Genomic DNA, 27869 nt, shown 5'->3' with positions numbered 1-27869 from the left:
ATGATTGTGTAAGTGACTCGCTTATTCGTCATTCATGTTCCTTCGTTTTAACCCCGGAACCTGTATGGCTATCTACGTTGTTTACGTCCCGTCGCTGTAGGCGAATAGCTTATTCGTTATTCACGTTCCTTCGCTGTTACCCCGGAACCTGTATGGATGACTTTTTTGTTTACGTTTCGTCACTGTAAGCCCGGGAACACGCTAGTCTACAGCTGTTCTTTCTCCCGACTTTCCACATCACCCGTACCTCTGTTATGGAGTAAGTTAGCACATTATCTTGGTTTGATTATCATATTTATTACTTGCTTGTACGTTCTGTATATTATTAGACTTACCTGAGCTGTATTTGTGTGTCGTTTGTTAAGAGCCCATCAAGCTAACAGCAAGCTTTGAAGCAGTCACGTGTGAGTTTTGCACCCTTGGTGAGCGGAGTGAGGTGTGTATCTGGTATAGTGTGTGTGTGTAAAAAGTAAACATATTTGTGATCTAAGCCTAATCTAATTACTGTTGTTTATTTTTTGAAGCACAGTATTTCTATGTGTTTTATGGTTTGATTGAATGCACTGTGGAAATGTGATTTGTATTAAATAAATTCTTTCTGTTTATTTTTAGTTTTCACGGTGCTACTAAATAAAAGGAAATTGCACCTGTCGAGACTCTCTGCCATTATTATGTACATCAAGGGCTGCAACAGTGAAAACTCAACGCTAGTCATCCACCACGCCAGCGTCTTCATCAGCCAGCGGACAAGATCATCTGATGTCCACGCCTGCGTACGGATGCCACAGCTGCAGTGAGAGATCTAACTCATAAAACTAATCACATAGGCTACATGGTATTAAAGTTGATGTGGTAAAATTAACCTGAAACTACCTACTCAGCTAATTCATCATATGACATGTTGGGAAAATAGAGAGTACATAACTGCCATATGCTGAGTTATTCAAAGGACAATTTTTAAATGTGTGATACTGAATTGTGTCAAAGGCTAGAGCCTTACGGTTGAAAGTTGCAACGAGAGTGTTAAGGTAAATGTCATTTCATGAGATCCTAACTCCTGAATCTTTAACAATATTTGAAAGGAAAATTGTCTGACCACAGAGTATTTAGCAGCATTCGTGTTTTATAACGCTTGCATTGTCACTGTTTGTTAACCTTGCTATAGCCACAAAGTGTAAATGTCTGATGTGAGTGGTATTACACAATTTAAAGGATAAGTTAAAGTCACCACTCATCTAAATTTGAGTCCAGGCATAACACACTCTAAAGCTATAATAAATCAAACAGAAGCACAAGATCAACATGATGTTAACACCTGCTGAAGAAACAGACAACCCCCCTGAGACACAGGTCAGGTCCAGCTCTCGTGAGCGAAGTTTATCAGCAAAGGGTCTAGAGTTGCATGAACAGGAAGCAAAGAAAAATGAAAAGGCATTCAATAAAACCTATGACTCTTGGAAGCAGGCAGCAAAGGAAATCAGACTGAGACTGAAGGCTTTCTGCTCAGTTGAGGACCTTGATAAAACCCAAACAGATATTAAGGTTAAACATGTCATAGTACAACAGCACTATGAACCCATTCGACGCAACCATACTTCTACCCCAGATATTGCCAAGAAAATGGATGCATGTGTCACTCTGACAGCTGAGATTTGTGACCTCATCAATAAACGACTTGAGAACATAGATGAGACCTTCAATGACCACCTCGAGAAGGAGAGAGTGAGGATAGTGCTAAATAAAAATGAGTATGGATCCGTCTTTGGAAACTCAAAAACAGAAACAGTGATCTCTGAGTCCATACAGAGATCATACGCTTCCTCAAGCGCCACTTCCAGGTCCTCTAGCAAACGTGCAGATGCAGAAGCGGACCTCGCAGCCAAACTAGAGCAGGCAAAAGCTATGCAAATAATTCATACCCAACAAGCGAGACTTGATGAATTGGAGAGCGAATGGAAATTTAAAGAAACGCAAATGCTAGCAGAATTCAAGCAGAGGGAGGCTGAGATGAAATTAAAGTTAGAAGAGGAAAAAACAAGGTTACAACAGCTACATGCAGACAATGAAGTAAAGGTAGCTGCCGCTCGGGTGAGAGCGTATCACAACTTTAATGGACGTGAAAGTGTTTATGAAGAGCCTGACCATACAATTCAATATGGCTGCCACAATGCTGAATTGAAAACTCCATTAGATCCACATGCCAGGCCATTCCAGCCTTACCATACACTCCCTGAAGCACAAACAGCTCCGGAAGAAGCCAGGCTAGCCCAAGCAATTGCAAGCTCACTTACCATAAGCCGTCTACCTGTCCCAGAACCGGCGACGTTTACTGGTGACCCTTTAAAATTCATAGACTGGAAGATATCCTTTATGGCTCTCATCGGCCAGAAGCCCCTCCCAGTAAGTGAAAAAATGCTCTATCTAAAGAGTTATCTCGCTGGGGAAGCACGCAAGGCTGTGGAAGGATTCTTCTACCGAAACTCCGAAGACGCATATCAGGGTGCCTGGGCAGTCTTGCAGGATAGATATGGAAGCCCATTTGTTGTCCAAAGAGCCTTTAGAGACAAGCTCATAAAGTGGCCCAGGTTAGCCGCAAATGACCCTATTGCACTCAGAGAGTTTGCAGATTTCCTTCAAGGTTGTGTTGAGGCCATCCCTCATGTTAAGGGCTTAGCCATCTTAAATGATTGTGAGGAAAATCACAAGCTTCTCAAAAAACTGCCTGAGTGGATGGTGCGTAGATGGGGTCGTATTGTTGTGGAAGAATTAGACAAGTCTGGGGACTATCCAAGTTTCAAACAGTTCACAGAGTTTATGCAAAAGGAAGCCCGCATAGCTTGTAACCCTATTGCTTCCCCTCTTCTGATGAACATCAAACCCGCAGAAGAGAGGTTTCCTAAGAGAGCCAAAGCACTCAGTACAAGTGCTCAAATAAAAACCTCTCCTTCAGGAGAACTGAAAACCTCATACTCCAAGCCAAGGCCACCTTGCTTAGTTTGTAAGGACGAAACACATGGTGTCGCTAAGTGCCCTATGTTTGCAGCCAAGTCTGCGGACGAGAAAAAAACTTTCATTCATGAAAATCACCTTTGCTTCGGGTGCTTAAGGAAGGGGCACATTACTAAGGACTGTAAGGGACGACACACCTGCAACACATGTGGTCGACGTCATCCAACATGCTTGCATATAGAGAGAGAAAAGGCACCTGCGGAAATGTCAGACGGAGATCCTGTAGTCAGAAAGGACCATGCAAGAAAAGAAATCCACAAGGTTATGGCCCATGCCATAACACAGCATGCTTCTGCCACCTCCAGCATTGTTCCAGTTCTTGTGTCGTCAGCTACGGTGCCTCAGAAAGAAATTCTCACTTATGCCCTACTTGACACACAAAGTGACTCAACTTTCATCTTGGAGGATCTAGCGTCTGAACTAAACGTGGACACTCAATCAGTGCAACTCAAGCTCAGTACAATGACAGCCGTCAACACAGTCATAGCAAGTAAGACTGCCTTTGGTCTACAAGTTAGAGGACTCAACTCCGACACCTATGTCCAAATAAAGCAGGCATACACACGAGACTTCATTCCAGTCGATAAGTCACACATCCCTACCAAAAGTACAGCACTCCAGTGGTCTCATCTCAAACACCTGTCTAGCAAGCTACCACCACTACAAGACTGTGAGGTGGGACTGTTAATTGGTTATGATTATCCATCAGCTCTAGCTCCCTTGGATGTCATCACAGGTAGTGTAAATGAACCGTTCGCACAGAGAACTATGCTCGGCTGGAGTATTATAGGGTCTTCCAACCCCCATTTAGATAGACAGGGAAGTCAGAGTTTCGTGCACCGAGTTGCAGTAAAGGAAATGCCACAAACCACTGATGTGCTGAAGGTTCTAGAATCAGACTTTAACGAAAGGAGTTATGAGGACAAGTATGTCTCTCAAGATGATGTTCGCTTCATACAACTACTTAGTGACAATATCAGGCAGAAGGAGGATGGACACTATGAGATGCCCCTCCCTTTCAAGGGCAGCAGTCCACCAACACTACCAAACAATAAAAAGCTGGCTGCTATTCGGTTGCAACACCTGAAAAGGAAATTAAAGGCCAACAAAGAATATTATGACCACTACACCGCCTTCATGAAAGAAACAATCGATAAGGGTGATGCAGAGCCAGCCCCCTCTGTTTCTGAGAGAGAGACCTTGTGGTATATCCCTCATCATGGGGTTTACCACACCAAGAAACCAGGCAAACTAAGAGTTGTTTTTGATTGCTCAGCAAAGTTTCGTGGCATCTCTCTAAACGACACTCTACTGACAGGTCCTGACCTAATCAACTCTCTGGTGGGAGTTCTGTGTCGCTTTAGAAAGGAAGCAGTGGCTGTAATCTGTGACATCGAAAAGATGTTCCATCAGTTCTGTGTCTCACCTGAAGTTCGCGACTACCTGAGGTTCCTATGGTGGGAGGATGGACAGTTGGAAACAGAACCACAAGAATATAGAATGACAGTCCATCTTTTCGGTGCTGCCTCCTCCCCAGGATGTGCCAACTTCGGTCTTAAGTACTTGGCACAGCAACACAAGTCTGACTACTCTTCAGCGCCAGCTTTCATCGAGAAGAACTTTTATGTGGATGACGGGTTAATCAGTGTTCCATCAGTCAAAGAAGCTAAAGAATTGATTGTTGAAGCACAGGAGCTGTGTAAAGGTGCAGGCCTACGCCTACACAAATTCAACTCTAATCAAAGGGAGGTCCTTTCGTGTGTAGCCCCCTCAGAAAGAGCGGAAACAACTGAACAGCTCAACCTTTGTCCAGACGTATCACCAGAAGGACACATACTTGGTATTCAGTGGTCGCTAGGAAATGACACCTTCGGTTTCAGTGTCGATGCAAAGGATCACCCCCCAACTCGTCGTGGTCTCTTGTCTGTTGGTGCTTCTCTGTATGACCCACTTGGATTTGTTGCTCCCTTCACCCTGAGTGGAAAGTGCATCCTGCAGGAACTCTGTCGCAGAGGCAATGGATGGGACGATCCACTTCCCGAAAGTCTGCGTCCACGGTGGGAGGAGTGGAAAAGCGGTCTGCAAAGGCTAAAGGATGTCACCATACCCAGATGCTACCACCCTCAAGACTTCGGTAACATTGTCAGAGTGGAACTGCACCATTTCTCAGATGCTAGTAATATAGGATATGGTGCATGTTCCTACTTAAGGTACAAAAACGACAAAGACGAAGTCCATTGTAGTCTTGTAATGGCCAAAGCTAGGGTTGCACCCACTAAAGTCGTAAGTATCCCAAGACTGGAACTCTCCGCAGCAGTCATTTCAGCCAGGATGAGTGTAATGCTGAAAACTGAACTTGAGATGAAAATTGACGAGGAATTCTTTTGGACTGACTCTCAGGTAGTGCTTGCATACATCAACAATGAAGCACGAAGGTTCCATGTGTTTGTGGCAAACCGTGTTCAAATGATAAGAGAGAATACTAAACCAAGTCAGTGGCACTATGTTGACACGGCACAAAACCCAGCCGACCACGCCTCCCGAGGTCTTCATGCAGCAGACATCTCCTCAGCCGGTTGGTTATCAGGGCCCAAGTTTTTATGGGAACAAGAGGTGTTTCGAACACCTAGCCCTCCAACAGAGCTACTTGTTGGGGATCCAGAAGTTAAGGTACTTCAAGTATTCGCAACTCAAGTCAATGATCAGAGAAATATTCTAAGCCGCCTGAGCCGGTTTTCCACTTGGACCATGCTGGTTAAAGTGGTTGCAAGAATCAAGAGACTAGGGTCGAAGCTAAAAAATCACAGCGACCTTGTGACTGTTGTAGAACGAAGGGAAGCTGCTGAGGTGGTAATCAAGCTTGTCCAGCAGCAGGCCTTTCCTCAAGAGCTAAAGGTACTGCAAAGAGGTTCACAAAGGGACAGTCTTCCATGCTCAAGTTCTCTTTTTCGTCTTGATCCCATTCTTGAAGGGGGACTTCTTCGTGTAGGTGGAAGACTGAAAAGGTCGACCCTCAGTCAAGAACTAAAGCACCCTATCATTCTCCCAAGGGACAGCCACATTACCAAGCTAATTCTGTCTCACTACCATATCCAGATCTGTCATCAAGGCCGAAGTCAAACCTTAATGGAGCTCAGAGCAAATGGATTTTGGGCTATTGGTGGGAGTAAATCTGTTGCCACGTTGATACATAGATGTGTGCGATGCCGTAAGCTCAGACGACCAGCTGAGGAGCAACAAATGTCTGAACTCCCAAGAGAACGCATTGAAGTCTCAGCACCTTTTACATTCTGTGGAATGGACTGTTTTGGCCCATTTGTCATCAAGCGGGGCCGTAAAGAGTGCAAGAGATATGGCCTCATCTTCACGTGCCTGTCTTCTCGAGCGGTCCATATCGAAATGCTCGAAGATATGTCTACGGACGCCTTTGTCAACGCTTTGAGATGCTTCATCAGTCTTAGGGGAGCCGTTTGCCAACTCCACTGTGATCAGGGCTCAAACTTTGTGGGAGCCAGAAATGAACTCCGGGAAGCTCTCAAGCAATGTGACATCAAAGTACTGGAAGCTTTCCTGGCAGATAAACAGTGTGAGTTCTTCTTCAATGCCCCCTCAGCAAGTCATGCAGGTGGCGTATGGGAGCGTCAAATTCGGTCCATCCGCAATGTGTTGAGCATCACCATCTCTCAGTGTCCAGGCAGACTGGATGATGCCTCGCTTAGAACGTTATTTTATGAGGCAATGGCCATTGTCAACAGCCGCCCATTGAACGTTGATGGAATCAATGATCCCTTGTCACCTGAAACCTTGACTCCAAATCATCTCATCCTAATGAAATCAAGGTGTGCTTTACCACCTCCTGGAAAATTTGTGAAAGAAGACATGTACGCTGCAAAAGGTGGCGCAGAGTACAGTATCTGAGTGAGCAGTTCTGGAGTCGATGGAAAAGGGAATACCTCCTGAATATGGCTACAAGGCAAAAATGGCATGTGCCCCGGCGCAACTTGAAAGTGGATGACATAGTCATTATCAAAGAAGACACACTTCCAAGGAACCAGTGGCAACTAGGCCGAGTAGTTGATGTTACAAAAGGGATGGACGGTCTAGTTCGCAGAGTCAGAGTACAAGTTGGGGAGCGGAAACTAACGAAAAAACAGGATCATAACTCTAAGCCCTCTATCATCGAACGGCCTATCCAAAAGCTAGTGCTTCTCCTTGAAAGTGAATAATTGGCCGTCAGTCCAAAATATACTTGCATCAGACATGTCAGGCTATTTGTGTTTTTATGTGTACCTATGCGGTTTAGTGTGGCCTTTTATGGTTTGTAAATCGTGTATGATTCTGTTTATTAACCTTTAGTGAGTTCATTCATCATAACACGATTGGTGGGAGTGTAAGTGACTCGCTTATTCGTCATTCATGTTCCTTCGTTTTAACCCCGGAACCTGTATGGCTATCTACGTTGTTTACGTCCCGTCGCTGTAGGCGAATAGCTTATTCGTTATTCACGTTCCTTCGCTGTTACCCCGGAACCTGTATGGATGACTTTTTTGTTTACGTTTCGTCACTGTAAGCCCGGGAACACGCTAGTCTACAGCTGTTCTTTCTCCCGACTTTCCACATCACCCGTACCTCTGTTATGGAGTAAGTTAGCACATTATCTTGGTTTGATTATCATATTTATTACTTGCTTGTACGTTCTGTATATTATTAGACTTACCTGAGCTGTATTTGTGTGTCGTTTGTTAAGAGCCCATCAAGCTAACAGCAAGCTTTGAAGCAGTCACGTGTGAGTTTTGCACCCTTGGTGAGCGGAGTGAGGTGTGTATCTGGTATAGTGTGTGTGTGTAAAAAGTAAACATATTTGTGATCTAAGCCTAATCTAATTACTGTTGTTTATTTTTTGAAGCACAGTATTTCTATGTGTTTTATGGTTTGATTGAATGCACTGTGGAAATGTGATTTGTATTAAATAAATTCTTTCTGTTTATTTTTAGTTTTCACGGTGCTACTAAATAAAAGGAAATTGCACCTGTCGAGACTCTCTGCCATTATTATGTACATCAAGGGCTGCAACAGTGAAAACTCAACGCTAGTCATCCACCACGCCAGCGTCTTCATCAGCCAGCGGACAAGATCATCTGATGTCCACGCCTGCGTACGGATGCCACAGCTGCAGTGAGAGATCTAACTCATAAAACTAATCACATAGGCTACATGGTATTAAAGTTGATGTGGTAAAATTAACCTGAAACTACCTACTCAGCTAATTCATCATATGACATGTTGGGAAAATAGAGAGTACATAACTGCCATATGCTGAGTTATTCAAAGGACAATTTTTAAATGTGTGATACTGAATTGTGTCAAAGGCTAGAGCCTTACGGTTGAAAGTTGCAACGAGAGTGTTAAGGTAAATGTCATTTCATGAGATCCTAACTCCTGAATCTTTAACAATATTTGAAAGGAAAATTGTCTGACCACAGAGTATTTAGCAGCATTCGTGTTTTATAACGCTTGCATTGTCACTGTTTGTTAACCTTGCTATAGCCACAAAGTGTAAATGTCTGATGTGAGTGGTATTACACAATTTAAAGGATAAGTTAAAGTCACCACTCATCTAAATTTGAGTCCAGGCATAACACACTCTAAAGCTATAATAAATCAAACAGAAGCACAAGATCAACATGATGTTAACACCTGCTGAAGAAACAGACAACCCCCCTGAGACACAGGTCAGGTCCAGCTCTCGTGAGCGAAGTTTATCAGCAAAGGGTCTAGAGTTGCATGAACAGGAAGCAAAGAAAAATGAAAAGGCATTCAATAAAACCTATGACTCTTGGAAGCAGGCAGCAAAGGAAATCAGACTGAGACTGAAGGCTTTCTGCTCAGTTGAGGACCTTGATAAAACCCAAACAGATATTAAGGTTAAACATGTCATAGTACAACAGCACTATGAACCCATTCGACGCAACCATACTTCTACCCCAGATATTGCCAAGAAAATGGATGCATGTGTCACTCTGACAGCTGAGATTTGTGACCTCATCAATAAACGACTTGAGAACATAGATGAGACCTTCAATGACCACCTCGAGAAGGAGAGAGTGAGGATAGTGCTAAATAAAAATGAGTATGGATCCGTCTTTGGAAACTCAAAAACAGAAACAGTGATCTCTGAGTCCATACAGAGATCATACGCTTCCTCAAGCGCCACTTCCAGGTCCTCTAGCAAACGTGCAGATGCAGAAGCGGACCTCGCAGCCAAACTAGAGCAGGCAAAAGCTATGCAAATAATTCATACCCAACAAGCGAGACTTGATGAATTGGAGAGCGAATGGAAATTTAAAGAAACGCAAATGCTAGCAGAATTCAAGCAGAGGGAGGCTGAGATGAAATTAAAGTTAGAAGAGGAAAAAACAAGGTTACAACAGCTACATGCAGACAATGAAGTAAAGGTAGCTGCCGCTCGGGTGAGAGCGTATCACAACTTTAATGGACGTGAAAGTGTTTATGAAGAGCCTGACCATACAATTCAATATGGCTGCCACAATGCTGAATTGAAAACTCCATTAGATCCACATGCCAGGCCATTCCAGCCTTACCATACACTCCCTGAAGCACAAACAGCTCCGGAAGAAGCCAGGCTAGCCCAAGCAATTGCAAGCTCACTTACCATAAGCCGTCTACCTGTCCCAGAACCGGCGACGTTTACTGGTGACCCTTTAAAATTCATAGACTGGAAGATATCCTTTATGGCTCTCATCGGCCAGAAGCCCCTCCCAGTAAGTGAAAAAATGCTCTATCTAAAGAGTTATCTCGCTGGGGAAGCACGCAAGGCTGTGGAAGGATTCTTCTACCGAAACTCCGAAGACGCATATCAGGGTGCCTGGGCAGTCTTGCAGGATAGATATGGAAGCCCATTTGTTGTCCAAAGAGCCTTTAGAGACAAGCTCATAAAGTGGCCCAGGTTAGCCGCAAATGACCCTATTGCACTCAGAGAGTTTGCAGATTTCCTTCAAGGTTGTGTTGAGGCCATCCCTCATGTTAAGGGCTTAGCCATCTTAAATGATTGTGAGGAAAATCACAAGCTTCTCAAAAAACTGCCTGAGTGGATGGTGCGTAGATGGGGTCGTATTGTTGTGGAAGAATTAGACAAGTCTGGGGACTATCCAAGTTTCAAACAGTTCACAGAGTTTATGCAAAAGGAAGCCCGCATAGCTTGTAACCCTATTGCTTCCCCTCTTCTGATGAACATCAAACCCGCAGAAGAGAGGTTTCCTAAGAGAGCCAAAGCACTCAGTACAAGTGCTCAAATAAAAACCTCTCCTTCAGGAGAACTGAAAACCTCATACTCCAAGCCAAGGCCACCTTGCTTAGTTTGTAAGGACGAAACACATGGTGTCGCTAAGTGCCCTATGTTTGCAGCCAAGTCTGCGGACGAGAAAAAAACTTTCATTCATGAAAATCACCTTTGCTTCGGGTGCTTAAGGAAGGGGCACATTACTAAGGACTGTAAGGGACGACACACCTGCAACACATGTGGTCGACGTCATCCAACATGCTTGCATATAGAGAGAGAAAAGGCACCTACGGAAATGTCAGACGGAGATCCTGTAGTCAGAAAGGACCATGCAAGAAAAGAAATCCACAAGGTTATGGCCCATGCCATAACACAGCATGCTTCTGCCACCTCCAGCATCGTTCCAGTTCTTGTGTCGTCAGCTACGGTGCCTCAGAAAGAAATTCTCACTTATGCCCTACTTGACACACAAAGTGACTCAACTTTCATCTTGGAGGATCTAGCGTCTGAACTAAACGTGGACACTCAATCAGTGCAACTCAAGCTCAGTACAATGACAGCCGTCAACACAGTCATAGCAAGTAAAACTGCCTTTGGTCTACAAGTTAGAGGACTCAACTCCGACACCTATGTCCAAATAAAGCAGGCATACACACGAGACTTCATTCCAGTCGATAAGTCACACATCCCTACCAAAAGTACAGCACTCCAGTGGTCTCATCTCAAACACCTGTCTAGCAAGCTACCACCACTACAAGACTGTGAGGTGGGACTGTTAATTGGTTATGATTATCCATCAGCTCTAGCTCCCTTGGATGTCATCACAGGTAGTGTAAATGAACCGTTCGCACAGAGAACTATGCTCGGCTGGAGTATTATAGGGTCTTCCAACCCCCATTTAGATAGACAGGGAAGTCAGAGTTTCGTGCACCGAGTTGCAGTAAAGGAAATGCCACAAACCACTGATGTGCTGAAGGTTCTAGAATCAGACTTTAACGAAAGGAGTTATGAGGACAAGTATGTCTCTCAAGATGATGTTCGCTTCATACAACTACTTAGTGACAATATCAGGCAGAAGGAGGATGGACACTATGAGATGCCCCTCCCTTTCAAGGGCAGCAGTCCACCAACACTACCAAACAATAAAAAGCTGGCTGCTATTCGGTTGCAACACCTGAAAAGGAAATTAAAGGCCAACAAAGAATATTATGACCACTATACCGCCTTCATGAAAGAAACAATCGACAAGGGTGATGCAGAGCCAGCCCCCTCTGTTTCTGAGAGAGAGACCTTGTGGTATATCCCTCATCATGGGGTTTACCACACCAAGAAACCAGGCAAACTAAGAGTTGTTTTTGATTGCTCAGCAAAGTTTCGTGGCATCTCTCTAAACGACACTCTACTGACAGGTCCTGACCTAATCAACTCTCTGGTGGGAGTTCTGTGTCGCTTTAGAAAGGAAGCAGTGGCTGTAATCTGTGACATCGAAAAGATGTTCCATCAGTTCTGTGTCTCACCTGAAGTTCGCGACTACCTGAGGTTCCTATGGTGGGAGGATGGACAGTTGGAAACAGAACCACAAGAATATAGAATGACAGTCCATCTTTTCGGTGCTGCCTCCTCCCCAGGATGTGCCAACTTCGGTCTTAAGTACTTGGCACAGCAACACAAGTCTGACTACTCTTCAGCGCCAGCTTTCATCGAGAAGAACTTTTATGTGGATGACGGGTTAATCAGTGTTCCATCAGTCAAAGAAGCTAAAGAATTGATTGTTGAAGCACAGGAGCTGTGTAAAGGTGCAGGCCTACGCCTACACAAATTCAACTCTAATCAAAGGGAGGTCCTTTCGTGTGTAGCCCCCTCAGAAAGAGCGGAAACAACTGAACAGCTCAACCTTTGTCCAGACGTATCACCAGAAGGACACATACTTGGTATTCAGTGGTCGCTAGGAAATGACACCTTCAGTTTCAGTGTCGATGCAAAGGATCACCCCCCAACTCGTCGTGGTCTCTTGTCTGTTGTTGCTTCTCTGTATGACCCACTTGGATTTGTTGCTCCCTTCACCCTGAGTGGAAAGTGCATCCTGCAGGAACTCTGTCGCAGAGGCAATGGATGGGACGATCCACTTCCCGAAAGTCTGCGTCCACGGTGGGAGGAGTGGAAAAGCGGTCTGCAAAGGCTAAAGGATGTCACCATACCCAGATGCTACCACCCTCAAGACTTCGGTAACATTGTCAGAGTGGAACTGCACCATTTCTCAGATGCTAGTAATATAGGATATGGTGCATGTTCCTACTTAAGGTACAAAAACGACAAAGACGAAGTCCATTGTAGTCTTGTAATGGCCAAAGCTAGGGTTGCACCCACTAAAGTCGTAAGTATCCCAAGACTGGAACTCTCCGCAGCAGTCATTTCAGCCAAGATGAGTGTAATGCTGAAAACTGAACTTGAGATGAAAATTGACGAGGAATTCTTTTGGACTGACTCTCAGGTAGTGCTTGCATACATCAACAATGAAGCACGAAGGTTCCATGTGTTTGTGGCAAACCGTGTTCAAATGATAAGAGAGAATACTAAACCAAGTCAGTGGCACTATGTTGACACGGCACAAAACCCAGCCGACCACGCCTCCCGAGGTCTTCATGCAGCAGACATCTCCTCAGCCGGTTGGTTATCAGGGCCCAAGTTTTTATGGGAACAAGAGGTGTTTCGAACACCTAGCCCTCCAACAGAGCTACTTGTTGGGGATCCAGAAGTTAAGGTACTTCAAGTTTTCGCAACTCAAGTCAATGATCAGAGAAATATTCTAAGCCGACTGAGCCGGTTTTCCACTTGGACCATGCTGGTTAAAGTGGTTGCAAGAATCAAGAGACTAGGGTCGAAGCTAAAAAATCACAGCGACCTTGTGACTGTTGTAGAACGAAGGGAAGCTGCTGAGGTGGTAATCAAGCTTGTCCAGCAGCAGGCCTTTCCTCAAGAGCTAAAGGTACTGCAAAGAGGTTCACCAAGGGACAGTCTTCCAAGCTCAAGTTCTCTTTTTCGTCTTGATCCCATTCTTGAAGGGGGACTTCTTCGTGTAGGTGGAAGACTGAAAAGGTCGACCCTCAGTCAAGAACTAAAGCATCCTATCATTCTCCCAAGGGACAGCCACATTACCAAGCTAATTCTGTCTCACTACCATGTCCAGATCTGTCATCAAGGCCGAAGTCAAACCTTAATGGAGCTCAGAGCAAATGGATTTTGGGCTATTGGTGGGAGTAAATCTGTTGCCACGTTGATACATAGATGTGTGCGATGCCGTAAGCTCAGACGACCAGCTGAGGAGCAACAAATGTCTGAACTCCCAAGAGAACGCATTGAAGTCTCAGCACCTTTTACATTCTGTGGAATGGACTGTTTTGGCCCATTTGTCATCAAGCGGGGCCGTAAAGAGTGCAAGAGATATGGCCTCATCTTCACGTGCCTGTCTTCTCGAGCGGTCCATATCGAAATGCTCGAAGATATGTCTACGGACGCCTTTGTCAACGCTTTGAGATGCTTCATCAGTCTTAGGGGAGCCGTTTGCCAACTCCACTGTGATCAGGGCACAAACTTTGTGGGAGCCAGAAATGAACTCCGGGAAGCTCTCAAGCAATGTGACATCAAAGTACTGGAAGCTTTCCTGGCAGATAAACAGTGTGAGTTCTTCTTCAATGCCCCCTCAGCAAGTCATGCAGGTGGCGTATGGGAGCGTCAAATTCGGTCCATCCGCAATGTGTTGAGCATCACCATCTCTCAGTGTCCAGGCAGACTGGATGATGCCTCGCTTAGAACGTTATTTTATGAGGCAATGGCCATTGTCAACAGCCGCCCATTGAACGTTGATGGAATCAATGATCCCTTGTCACCTGAACCCTTGACTCCAAATCATCTCATCCTAATGAAATCAAGGTGTGCTTTACCACCTCCTGGAAAATTTGTGAAAGAAGACATGTACGCTGCAAAAAGGTGGCGCAGAGTACAGTATCTGAGTGAGCAGTTCTGGAGTCGATGGAAAAGGGAATACCTCCTGAATGTGGCTACAAGGCAAAAATGGCATGTGCCCCGGCGCAACCTGAAAGTGGATGACATAGTCATTATCAAAGAAGACACACTTCCAAGGAACCAGTGGCAACTAGGCCGAGTAGTTGATGTTACAAAAGGGATGGACGGTCTAGTTCGCAGAGTCAGAGTACAAGTTGGGGAGCGGAAACTGACGAAAAAACAGGATCATAACTCTAAACCCTCTATCATCGAACGGCCTATCCAAAAGCTAGTGCTTCTCCTTGAAAGTGAATAATTGGCCGTCAGTCCAAAATATACTTGCATCAGACATGTCAGGCTATTTGTGTTTTTTTTTGTGTACCTATGCGTTTTAGTGTGGCCTTTTATGGTTTGTAAATCGTGTATGATTCTGTTTATTAACCTTTAGTGAGTTCATTCATCATAACACGATTGGTGGGAGTGTAAGTGACTCGCTCATTCGTCATTCATGTTCCTTTGTTTGAACCCCGGAACCTGTATGGCTATCTACTTTGTTTACGTCCCGTCGCTGTAGGCGAATAGCTTATTCGTTATTCACGTTCCTTCGCTGTTACCCCGGAACCTGTATAGATGACTTTTTGTTTACGTTTCGTCACTGTAAGCCCGGGAACACGCTAGTCTGCAGCTGTTCTTTCTCCCGACTTTCCACATCACCCGTACCTCTGTTATGGAGTAAGTTAGCACATTATCTTGGTTTGATTATCATATTTATTACTTGCTTGTACGTTCTGTACATTATTAGACTTACCTGAGCTGTATTTGTGTGTCGTTTGTTAAGAGCCCATCAAGCTAACAGCAAGCTTTGAAGCAGTCACGTGTGAGTTTTGCACCCTTGGTGAGCGGAGTGAGGTGTGTATCTGGTATAGTGTGTGTGTGTAAAAAGTAAACATATTTGTGATCTAAGCCTAATCTAATTACTGTTGTTTATTTTTTGAAGCACAGTATTTCTATGTGTTTTATGGTTTGATTGAATGCACTGTGGAAATGTGATTTGTATTAAATAAATTCTTTCTGTTTATTTTTAGTTTTCACGGTGCTACTAAATAAAAGGAAATTGCACCTGTCGAGACTCTCTGCCATTATTATGTACATCAAGGGCTGCAACAAAACCCTTTAAAAGGTGTGAGGACCAGATAAAAATGTCTTCACAAAGACAGGTTTGAATCAGAACAGAAACTGTGGAGTGTGTGTAAATTGGACTTTTGCACAATTTGATATTCAAAATTTTGGATTTTCAGACTTGCTTTTAGGTTTAGTAAGAAATCTCAGGGAATCAAACATAATATTTTGTAGTGTTGAATTTTTCAGTCTTAGAATTGACATTTTTTCTCTTGAACTGGTTAAGTGTTCCTTTTTTCTGTGAATTTCCACTTGTTTCTATAAACTTTATTTCAAGACTGCGACTGAATTGTGGTGAATTTTTAGATACTTGAGTGAAAAATAGAGTGATTTTTCATCTTCTTCACCTTCCTCAGGTTGGGTGTCTGTGTGTGGAACGTTCACCCATCATCATTTATCGCAACACAACATGTTTTAATTAAAATAATGTATCTGCATAATCATTTACGGAGGCTGCTGTCGCGACAAAGTCATAACAAGGAGAAATATCTCGAGTGGGAGTGGAGGTAAAAAAAAAAAAAAGTATTAATGGAGAATCATTTATTCCACGCCGCTTCATTGGCGGCTTAATCGTATTCATAAACCGTGTTTTAATCTGGTGAAATGTGGCTGCACCAGATGGTGAAAATCACCACACTGAAAACGTTGTGACGACGCGGGGAAATTGACTTACAAATACTTTTTTAACGACGTCGTCCTCGCTCGCTCAGTGTCAAATCTCGTCCGTCTGTCGTGAAAACGGGAACCTTCTGCCAACGCCGAGTCGTCCGAGTGAGATTTGATCGAGGTGAAGCTCTGCTCTTCATCACGTGACCGCAGATAAATGAAATATGTTAGAAAGTAGTGGCTCCGAAAAAGTGATACAATTACAACTGTGAAATAATGAATTACAAAGTAAAGGCTTTAAACCGTTTCTCTTTTGTTCAGGATTTGAGGGCGTGTCTTATAATTATGGCTTGACGACTCACCGGAGTCATAGCTCCTCCTCAAACACTGTCACCAAAAACCTGAGCGAGTGTTATCAACAGTTTACCATTCACCCGTGAGGCGCTGCACCTGCTCATGAGGAACTCTGGCTGTGAGGCTGCAGTACCACTGATGAGAGACAGAGGGAGACAGAGAGCAGCCCCGTGTATGTGTAACAGTTTTGTTGTTAAACTGACACCGAAATGGCGGAAAATTCACGTTTGTTGAGCAAGTGGCTTGAAACCGAAGTGTTCACATTAAGATTTTGTTCAAGACGTTGACTTTGGTCCCCACTAAAGTGAGTGGACCAGTATGTGTGTGTGTGTTATGTCACTTTTCCACTTTCCACAGTTCTATTTTTTTTCTACGCGACACAAACACACAAAGCACTTGTAAAGCAGTCGTTTTGGGTGAAACTGAATCGTTAGAATCAGTGGATGACTATTCAGTGACGACACTCTCTGACCAATCAGAGGCTGGCCGTCTGTTGACGTCACAATTTAGTACCGGCTAGCTCGCTAGATACTAAAAAACACCAGGTGCTATCTCTGATGGAAAAGCAACAAAAATGAGAAGAGTTGAGGAAATCTAAGTCTTATACTTTATTAGTCCCCTTAGGAAATTCTTTCTCTGCATTTGAGTAGCACCCAGGGAACAATGGGGATTGGGTACTTTGCTCAGGGGTACCCCAGCCCTTCTGGGGACTTGAACCAGCAACCCTCCAGTTACAAGCCAAGTTCCCTTTCCACTTGTCCACTGCCAACAATCTTTCAGCAGGAAGTTGAATCACAGTGTGTTTATATTTAAATTCTGCACAAACAGTGACCAACAGAGATGTTCAAAGACTTTGTTCCCCACTAAAGTGAGTAGGTCAGTATGTTTATGTGTGTGTGTGTGTGTGTGTGTGTTTGGCTCCTCCCCAAGAATCCTTCTCCAGATTCCTCTAGAGTCTCGTTTCAATAACGGCACCACACAGTGCAGTAGCGGCTAGCAATGTTGCCTAGCAGCAAAAGGACTTCTTGCTGCCAAGACAAGAATGCTAACCACTACACCAGCCGTGCAGCGCACAGAGGTTAATTGGACACACAAATTGACCGCAGGTGTTTGTCTCTTTGTGACCCTGACAACCGGTCCAGGGTCCGCCTTTCGCCCTGTGTCAGCCGGGATTGGCTCCAATGACCCCCCCTCCCTGTGACCCTCACATGGAGCTTAAAGTGGTACCAAAATGAATTAATGATCAGTAACGACAAACACATGTTTTGCCCCGACACTCATCACTTTCACTACATCAGTGCAGTTTCATGCATTAAAAGTCAGAACACGGTCGCTCGTTCGACTCCTTCATGAAAATACATGTTGTATGAAATATTCAGACGCCAGACGCCTCACTAATCACTTCAGACACGTCCTCCATCAAACCTCCAGCCTCCTCGAGCGCCAAACATCTGCACTGAGAGTGAAAGTCGTGCACACTGGCTTGTCCACAAACATGTCCCCACACTGTTCTCGCTGTAACAAACATGTTAGAATTACAGCAGGGACAGACCGACAGACAGACAGACAGAGTGACATCCTCCTCCTGCTGTCCACGGCTTCTTCTTCCGCTCACAGTTAGAGAGACAGGCGGGGACGGACAGGGTTGTCCTAACCTGACATCTGTCACCTGGACAGGTTGAGTCTGGCTTATTTGACTTGTCTCCTCTCTTTCCCTCACCATCACCATCTATCCACTGGACACAGTATTGCAATTGTTTCGGGGGAGGGGGGAGGGGAGACATTTCTTGACAGTCGGGTGTGATGAGGCGAGACAGGAGAGAAGAGGAGAGAGAGAGAGAAAAAGAGAGAGAGTCTGCTGTGACGTTAGAAAATGCTCCACAGTCACTGCAGTTGTTTGGCACATAGTCCCAAAACTATTCAGCCACCACAAGAGGAATTATACTAGAATTATAGTCCTAAGAACTAAGGTTCCATCCAGATTCCTCTGTTTTTCTGTTTTAGTTTTACAAAGATGTATAAATTATGCTCAGACCTGTTGTCCACACTACCCTGGTATTTAAAGCTTGCAAAGTCAGTACTTGAAAGTCACTTTTTTATCTTAAGTAAACATACTTAAATACATTTACTGTACTTAAGTAGCAAAAGTCATTTTCTGATCTAAAATGTACTTAAGTTCTGGAAATAAAAGTATTGAAAAAAGTGCAGACTTAGGCTTGTGCCATGGTGTCTGTCAACTGGAAGGTTTGAGCAGGACCCCATGTTGTAGTGTGTGAAGATCATCAAGACTAGAAAAGCTCTATATAAATACAGACCATAATACCAACTCTTCTTCTGATTTTATTTGGTCGTAACAAGTAACAAAGTGAGTTAGAGGAAATGTAGTGGAGTAAAAGTACAAGTTTCAGAATGCCAGAAGTCCGACTCCAGTCCGACTAAGCGTATGCATGCAGGAGTAATCGGACTATTATCCAGGTATGTTAGTCTGACTAAGACTGGCTCGATTATAGTTGGACTAACTTGGTTACATGACGTTAAGAAAACTGAATTATTGTCTTAGTCCGACTAAGACAGGGAATTGGACAACTTGCAGAGTCCGGATATTCTACATGCAGAGGAGAAAATAGATTTATTGTCCGTGTATGTCTGACTCCGCCTCCCTAGGTGGCGCTGTATCCCTCTATAAGCTAGTGCATACTGAATCAGTTTCCTGTTGACCTGTTACGTCACAGGAAACACAAACAAACAAACTGCTACACATGTTAATTGTTGAAATGTCCAAAAGTGGCTGTTCCGGTATGTTAGTCTGACTGGCTCGATTATAGTCGGACTAATGTGTTTACATGACGTTAAGAAAACTGAATTATTGTCTAAGTCTGACTAAAATCAGACTTTAAGTGTTAAGAAACCACGTGAAATAAGAGAATATCGGACGTGCCGCTGCAGAAAAATGACAAAGTTACATACTGCAGCTTTAAAATCTCCACGTCTTACTAGAAACTGTGATTAAAGTTTGTTTTTAAGGAGTAATTGATAATAAAAAAAGACGGTAACTCTTGTCTTTGTGTCGTCCACTCTTTGCACAGATTGGTCCAAAATGTCTTTTTTTCTTTTAGTGATGGGACTCTTGGTCTTCTCAGTTGTCCAAACTATTTTATCCTGCACAGCTCATTTCACATCTCACTGAGCCACAAGAAGAAGAAGAAGAAGAAGAATTAGAAGAAGAAGAAGAAGAAGGAGTGCACTTTAATTGCTCGGCCGTACTTTACAGCAGTCATGTGATCTCCCCCTGTGGCCCTTTGAACAAAAAGAGAAGCAACGCTACAATGCTCCTGACAGCGCTTTACACATAATATGACAAGCAGATGAGAGAAAGAAAAAAAAAAAGTGCACGGAGCGTTTGATGAATGTCTCTCCTCACCGGAGGCTCTGGAAGACGGCGTTTTGCAAATTGGCCCTCGGTTCCCGTGTCACTCAAACCGCGGCACATGACTTGGGCGCGTTTGAGCACAAAGGGAAGAGGAATTTGTCCATTAAGTGTTAAACAGCTCCGAGTTCGCAAGCCTCAGCAGAAAAAAGCGCTGACAGATGACGACAGGGTCGACACTGGCTGAGGAGTGATGACACCGTAACTCCACAGAGGAACGTTCTCCTCGACAACAACAGCAGCTGGGAACGTTAACGCCATGTTACATCGTAACTGTTGCGATGATTAGTGTCACAGCAGGTGTCGGAACACTTAAGAGTCCTGGTGTCCTCACGTCCCCCCCGGTGGTGCCGTGGAGGTATAGCAGCATAAGCGTAAAGGTGATTAAAACACTGGAACACTGAGCGTATAATATTGCATACGACGACAGTTATTACGGTATTTTCACTTGCGCCGTTACTTTAAATATGTTTTATATTGTACAACTTTTTTTTAACACACACAATCTGCTGTTTGTGTTCAACTACAGTGTGTTTTTTTTTGTTGTTCTTCATTTTGAATTGTTCGAACACTATTTTAACATGGGAAAATGGGCAAAAGAATTGGTGAACACAACAAAACAGTGAATTCCAAATTAGCACAAGTAGAATAAAAACACACCTTTTATCCACAAGATTAAACCAAAATCACTGAAAAAACTGAAACTGAAACCTGAGTCATTTTACATTTCATATATTTTATATTATCTTAACATTTGGGTGGGTGATTATGTTGTTCCTTGCATTTTATACATATATATATATTATCTTATATATATGTAATAATTTTGAGGCTTAATAATTTTGAGGCAAATTTTATCATTTTTTTGGTTTTAAGTTGCTTTAAGTGTTCCCTTCATGTGCATTCATTATTAGGGGCGTGTCATGCCCCGCCTGGTCTCCGCCTACATCTCCTCCTTTCTCCACCTCCAGCATGCGATCAGCTCACCTGTGGCGAGAGAACAGCTGCTTCCAATCCACTCATTGCCACACGGTGACAGTCACCTCTGTGGTAACATGGTTTCCTCCGGTGTCGCTGACTCGCTGCTCGTTGTTTTGTCGTTTATGGATTCCCACGCTCTCCCCCGTGAGCCCACGCTGCCATCGACGCCGTTTGGAACCAATCGCCGCCTCCACTACCTAAATGTCTAACAAAACGTTGAGACATCCCACCGGACGTCATTTTTCAGGGGGTTCAGATGACACGCCCATAATCCAAGTGCTTTTGGAAAAGCAGTGAGTACTAATTAAAGTTTTCCACTATTTTAGTTAATATTGTATAATATAATATAAGGGACAACAAAATGTCCTGTGAGTGAGTTATTTTTTGTCCATTTTTATAACTTTCAATATGTGGCAGTTATTTACAATACACTGCATGTTAAAATAGTGCATTAACTGAAACATTTAAAATGATGTCTCAATGTCCAAAAACGACAAGAAATGTAAACTTATATACAGGCGTGTTTCCAACTCTCTCCTCTCTGGTGACAAAGATGCCGATTCTCCCGCTTCCTGTGAAATTACCGTAATAACCACAGCTTTCAGAAACCACTGGAAATTTCCGATATCTCAAACCGCAGCGTAACTACGGTAATGCAGAGTGCGCTTTTTGCACGTTTGCAGTGTCAAAAGGTTAAAAGTGAGTTTTGTGCAAGGAAGAATTTAGGTTGACATTTATGTAAATGTCTCGTTCTGCTGTAAAAGTAAAAACCACATCTGCCTCTGTTTACCTGCAACTTTAATCTCAGTTTTCTACTTTCTTTCATCTCAGCATTCCACTTTATCTATTCTCAGCATTCTATTTATTTAATCTCAGAGTTCTACTTTTTTTAATCTCAGAATTCTGATTTTAAATCAGGTATTTTACATAATTTTAAATAAAAGCATGTGTTATGAATGACAATAGTTGACAATAAAAGGAAAAAAAAAACTTCTTTATGGTACTAAATGAATCTTAGTTTTTTTTTTATATGACCCCATTATATTAAGTGGTGGGCCGCATGTGGCCCACGGGCCCCAGGTTTGAGGCCTCTGTTGTAAAAGCCATGACAGAAAAATGACAGATTAATCGAAGCAGGAGCCATGAATGAATGAATGAATGAATGAATGAATGAATGAATGAATAGTTCATTTCTATTGTAGCAAAGGTGTATGGTGTTATTTCTTGGATTATTTGGCTCATGAGTTGATGCACATCATCATGACTTGAATGAAGTGAATGAATGAATGATATATCCGTTCCTTATTTTCTGATCAGGACGTTGGCAGCGATCGTCTCTCGTATATTTTGTGTGAGGAGATTTCACGTGGGTCTGGATTTGGCTTCGCTCAGAGCTCCGACCGAAATGTCTGCCCCAGTTCTGCAGCAGCAGAGGGGAATTAGCTCTCCTCTGACACCGAGTGTGTTCAAGGGTCCGTTCTGTCGTCCTCTGTTAATGAGCCAGGACGCCTCGGCATGTTTCACGCGCTCCGACGCAAAGTGATCCTCCTTTCACTCTTACAGCAGACACGCAGGCCTGCAGATCTCCACCAGTCATCAGCAACTAATTCATCAAAGTAATCACCCATCTACACCAGATTAAGTCGACATTATCTTTAAAAATATGTTTTTCCTCATTGTTCGCCAGTCGTCTTTGACTGGAAACTGAAGGTTGCGTTGGCTTGCTCTCCTGCGCCAAACTCCACTGAGAAAATCATCAATTTTAACATCACAGCGCACAGGTGTTGTCGAACCACTGCTGCCTCCATCAGGAAGTTCAAATGTCTTATTTTGTATTATTCGGCATTTAAAATCCTTTGTTCAGATTCACCTCAGTGACACAAAGTGACCACACGGGGCAGCAGTGGACCAGCAGCTCCTGTTTCTCCACAGGCTAAAAACACTGATTTTCTCTATGGACTTTGGTGTGAGGGAGAGTGAGTGGCTGAGAAATGTCTGTCCAACAGTGACATGAAGCAGCAAACATACGTGTGTGTGTGCATGTATGTTATTACATATGATAAAGAAGATAATATAAAGTATATAAAATGTAAAGAGCCTCTTACGACCACACAAACTCTAATAATTTGGACCTCGCCTCGCTTGGTTCTCGCCTCTCGACGGGCGTCAGAACAAATCACCGTCCTGTGCCGCGTGTGCATATGAACACTTTAAATTATTATCATTGATGAGGGGATGAGGTGCAGCAGTGGATACATGAAAACTAACTTATAGGGAAGTGTTGTGTTGCCGTGGTTTGTTTGTGTGGGTTCTCGCCTCATCACTGCTCTGCGATGCATCGAAGTGGATTATTATAAACCACACGGAACCTTAAAGAAGACTAAAGCAAAACATAGAGAATGCAAAGGAGGGTCAAGGGAAATTATTACTCAGTCTGTTTGCGTTAATGCGTGTGTGTGTGTGTGTGTGTGTGTGTTTTGGAGAATGAAACAGGGTTTGGATGTGAGGTCCATGAATCACAGTGTGTGAGATTTTCTCAGAGGAGGTTGTTGAAGTGTTTATATCTGTGTGAGGTCCATTTTTATCTCATTATTTAAAAAAAAAAATATGTATATATAGTATTTCATAATTGTGACGTTTATCTGACTTGTATCATCTTTTCCAATCTAACATTATTTTGATGTTTAGCAACATTATATATCAAATTTTGATATTTTTTAGTTCAGAATTTTGATGTATTTCGTCATTTCTTTAGACTGTATCACATTATTACTTCACTCCATTGAGTGAAGTATTGTTTTTGGTGGCTGTGCTTTCAATATGAACGACGGAAGCTTGTTAGAGTTTGTGAATTTTGACCCTGATGTGCATTTGACAGGAGCTTCTCGCATGAATGTGGTGAAGTCTGCCATTTCTGCCTTGTTTCAAGTGTGTCTCCTAATGCTGGGTGTGTGTGTGTCAGCGCGTGTGTGTGTGTGTGTCACACCATCACAGGTGTTTTGTGACAAACACACACACACACACACACACACATTAATGTTGGGGACATCTGGCCCTGTCAAGAGTTGGCGGGCAAATAAAGAGCATTTTTAAGAGGGAGAGCCAACACTCGCAGTCATGAGAGGGAGGGAAACTTTCACACTGATACATTTCTGCTCTACATATTTGAAGGGAAAAAAATACACATAAATTAATACTAATGAACGAATGATGGAATGATGACATCTTTCAAAACCTGTGAAACACACAAACCCAGAAAAAATAATATATCTAAAAATGCAAAGACGTCTGTCTGTCCCTGAACCCTTCATGCCTTCGTGCAGTGATATAAAGTAGCTGTAATTGTGCAGAAGTCACAAAATAGACTTTTATTTTTGTTCATAAAAACAAGACAAATTTCACAAATTCAATCTGATTTTAAACATTTTGAGTACTTTGAGTTCAGGTGTGTTTCACATAGTTGGTGAAAATATTATATTTTATAATGTTTTTTTCTTTTAATCCGATTGTCTAGGTTGTGCTGGATTTAAAAAAGAATATAAGATATAAGTTGACCGTGGTTGTTTTTACATGTGCTCTAGAAATAACACACAAAATACACAAAAACAGGAAGATAATGTGCGGGTTGTGCAACTCGAGGGATTCAAATCCAGTGAAGTACACAGAAAACAAACTCGAGGTATTGTGATGTTTCTTTAAAACGAAGCAGCCATCATCACAATCACACGTCCTTGTGGAGTTGCAGAAGAAAAACGTGTAATGAGAGAAAAGATGCCAGAGGAAACCGAGCCGATGATTCACACATTATCACTACTTGTGCAACACTAATGACCAGGGGCGAGAGCAGATTAGAGCAGATTACAGGGTGTAAATGGCAGAACATGCCACATTTGTCTTGTTTAGTGGAGATTGTGGCGCTAAACTGGTTTAAACCTCTGCTCTGCGGCCCGGACCACAAAAAAAAAGAAATCACGCTCCCACACAACACACAAAAAGACACTCTCAATTATGTTCCATGAGGCACGTGTTTCCTCTCAGATTAGGATTAAATTAACAGCGTTTATGTTTCAGATAGGCACGAGGTTGAAGCTCTGTTCAAACTGAGGTCAATTTCACACCTCACGGTCTCCGCTAGACTCGACAAACCAAACCTTCTTCATAACGTGTTCCCCTCCCCGGCTGAGGGCGGCGCTGCATCAAGAAGTTCTGAAGGAGAAGACAAAGACAAACGTGTTGAGAGCTGAACATGGAGCCGCATCGAATCCTCTCATTTAACGTGAACATACGACACAAAGATACGCTGCAACACTGGGCTCAGACATTTCACAGTGTTTACCCACAATGCCCTGCGTTGTAGTCCGCGTCCTGAACTTGAAGCGAACCGAGACCTACGTTTTTAGGTGGACCAGAGTTTACTTCTTTGATGGTTTGGTTTCACACCTCCCCCGAGCACTTCTCTGATGCTAGGTTCCCTTTTTTTTGGGTGGCACAGTGGGATGGTGGTTAGCATTGTTGCCTCACAGCAAGAAGGAGCTGGGTTTTGGTTCCCAGTCTGGGATCTTGTCTGTGTGCAGTTTGGTGTCAGCCAGGTTGGGTCTTTGTCTGGTGAGCTGTCACTAATGGAAAACGCTCGTGATGATGTGTGGAGTATGCAAACTAGAACTAGTACACATAACTAGTATGTTAGCTGCCTTGTGGAGGTGCGCTCAGTTGCAGCAGCTTTTTTTGAGGTTCTGAAGTTGAACCAAAATGTTATCCTCGCTGGATGTGTCACCAAATCAGTGGCAGATTGGGTTGAGTTCACCCAGGCTGCGGTCGGCCATGTCTTCTCGCCGATCGCTCGTCATTAAATTGGAGGACTTGCGTGCATGTTTTTTGATCACATCTCCTTTCATAAGAAGTGATTGCCCTCGTCTGTCAGCAGATGTTGAAAACGACGAGGACAGACTCTGTGAGGCTGGCACTTCCAGCAGAGGTCACACTATGTGGCCAATCACGGCTTCATTTGTTCTCGTTAACTGTGTCATAATTGTAACGGCTCGTGGCGACGCAGCTCGCCGGCTAATCGCCGGTGACAACTGGCACTTTTTTCCAGAGGTTCGCAGGCGCTCGGTGAGCTGCTGCCATTATTCCTGCTCAGCCGGCCTGACAGTGTCTGGGGAGGAGGAGGAGGAGGAGGAGGAGGAGGATTACTGCTGCTTGTCAGTCTCTCCTCATGTTGCTGCTGCTGCTGCTGTTGTTGTTGTCGATGTTGGTGCCTCAGTGTCGCAGGTAAGACGCACCAGTAAACACAGCCTGAGTGGAGAGTGCTGCCCGTGTCCACTCTGTCAGCAGCAGCGTTGCAATCAATACCAGCCTCGGCAGCGTCGCACAGCGAGAGCTGCAAAACAAACCTGCGGCTCTACTTTCTTTTTTTTTCCCTCCCTAAAATGTGATCCGCTGTCTCGAGGGCAGGTTTTGGAGTAAGGACCAGAAAACTGCGAAAAACAAAAATCTTGTCTCTCCTTTCCAGAGCTTGATCCCCCCAAGAGAGGAGTTGTTAAATTGTAGCTGCATACTAACAGGCTCCTGTGAATCAATTACCATTTGGATATAAATGTCACCACTTTGGAAACTGTCACTGGGCAGAGACCGAAGAGGACGCGGAGGTTTATTAAGGATGGCAGAGATGCTGAGAGTTTCATAAACACACACTCTCACCGGTAAAAGGAAAGAAAAAAAGGATGACATTTTTCCAATTAAACCACCATCTAACACTTGGATAAGCAGAGCAGAGGCAGGAGAGAGGAAATGAGAAATCCACTGCCAACACTGCTGCATAAAGGAACAGTTCAGGCTTCTGCACATCGCTGACGACCAGAACCACAAACACGGAACATCCTGTTTCAGAGTAAAAGCACCGCAGTGTTTCAGTTCCCTGATTCCATTTGAGTTTCATTATGAAAAACATGCAGCAGCAATAAACATGTGAGTTCATTCTCAGCCCTTTTTATCTGGTGACGGACATCTGAAACCGCGTTACTGCGAGATCCGAGAAACGCCAACGCCACAGGAAGTGTCGTCGCAAAACTTCATCAATTAGCCGAGGCCTTCGGTGCAGTTCCGGAAGGTAAAAAGTACGTTTATATGGCTCGGTCTACTCTTGCATCATTTTGAAATGTGTAGCACAAGGAAAAACGTCTTTCAATGAGTGTCCTGTAAAGGGTTGAGAGTCCTGTCACAGTCAAATAAAAGTGATCCGTTACGTTCCTGCGATACCCGAATAAAAGTAACTTGTAAGTAAGTGTGCATTTATGATGCCCTCACGCATGCTGTCATTTATACAGTCCAGAGCATTTATCTGCGGGGGGGGGTGCACAAACAGTTCAGACTGTGGGAGGATGCTTATTTTTTTGGGGGGTGGGGGCATCTGCATTTATAACTCATGAGGCAAAAAACGAAATTTGAACATGTTTAAAACAACTTTTTTTTGTTTGTCTCAAATGTCCAAAAACAGGCCAAAAAAATGGAAACTTATGTACAGGCATTTTTCTAACTCTCTCTTCTCTGGCGACAAAGACGCTGATTCTCTGACTTCCTGCAACAGTGCGAGTGAAACGACCATAATAACCACGCGTTGGTGCTGACGTGCAACTTCTCAGCTTTCAGAAACCACTGGAATTTTTCCGATAGCACAGAATGTGGCGTGATGACGGTGATGCAAACGTGTCGTCTGCAATTTACTCTCAGGTTAAAAAAGGAGGATTAACAGCTGATTAAATTGAGTCTGACTCCATTCTGGCTCATGAGTTTGAGAATTCAAAAGTATATTTTATGATTTTTCTGCATGTAAACCACAGCAGGAGCTGCACATTCGCTCCGCAGCAGGTGAGCAGACGAAACGCTGGGGGTGCGGGTGACCGACGCGGCAGATTAGCTCTGCTGCGTTAACATAGCGAGTGTGAAAGCGCGGCCTCGGGCTCAGAACCTAAAACAACCAACACTATCAATATTAGACCTGCAGCTGTATTT

At 43.7% G+C, this 27869-nt stretch overlaps 2 protein-coding genes across 3 annotated transcripts; both read left to right on the top strand.

Annotated features, from left to right (window-relative positions):
• Window positions 1-20: 20 nt before the first annotated feature.
• On the top strand, window positions 21-6927 carry LOC122785246. Its single transcript, XM_044050971.1, has 2 exons — window positions 21-259; window positions 366-6927. The coding sequence occupies exon 2, from the start codon at window positions 1303-1305 to the stop codon at window positions 6925-6927; it is 5625 nt and encodes a 1874-aa protein (XP_043906906.1). The 5' UTR covers window positions 21-259; window positions 366-1302.
• A 44-nt stretch (window positions 6928-6971) lies between these two features.
• LOC122785579 lies at window positions 6972-15469 on the top strand. Of its 2 annotated transcripts, none has more exons than XM_044051449.1 (2): window positions 6972-7650; window positions 7757-15469. In XM_044051449.1, exon 2 carries the CDS (start codon window positions 8694-8696, stop codon window positions 14625-14627), a length of 5934 nt encoding a protein of 1977 aa, XP_043907384.1. In that variant the 5' UTR covers window positions 6972-7650; window positions 7757-8693; the 3' UTR covers window positions 14628-15469. The 2 variants fall into 2 exon arrangements, 1 of the variants encoding a protein (XP_043907384.1); XR_006362304.1 differs by lacking the exon at window positions 6972-7650 and having other exon boundaries at window positions 7720-15043; window positions 15150-15469.
• Window positions 15470-27869: the final 12400 nt, after the last annotated feature.

The sequence above is a fragment of the Solea senegalensis genome, linkage group LG19 (assembly GCF_019176455.1).
Source record: "Solea senegalensis isolate Sse05_10M linkage group LG19, IFAPA_SoseM_1, whole genome shotgun sequence".
Lineage (NCBI taxonomy): Eukaryota > Metazoa > Chordata > Actinopteri > Pleuronectiformes > Soleidae > Solea > Solea senegalensis.
This window is presented reverse-complemented; position numbering and strand designations above follow the sequence as displayed.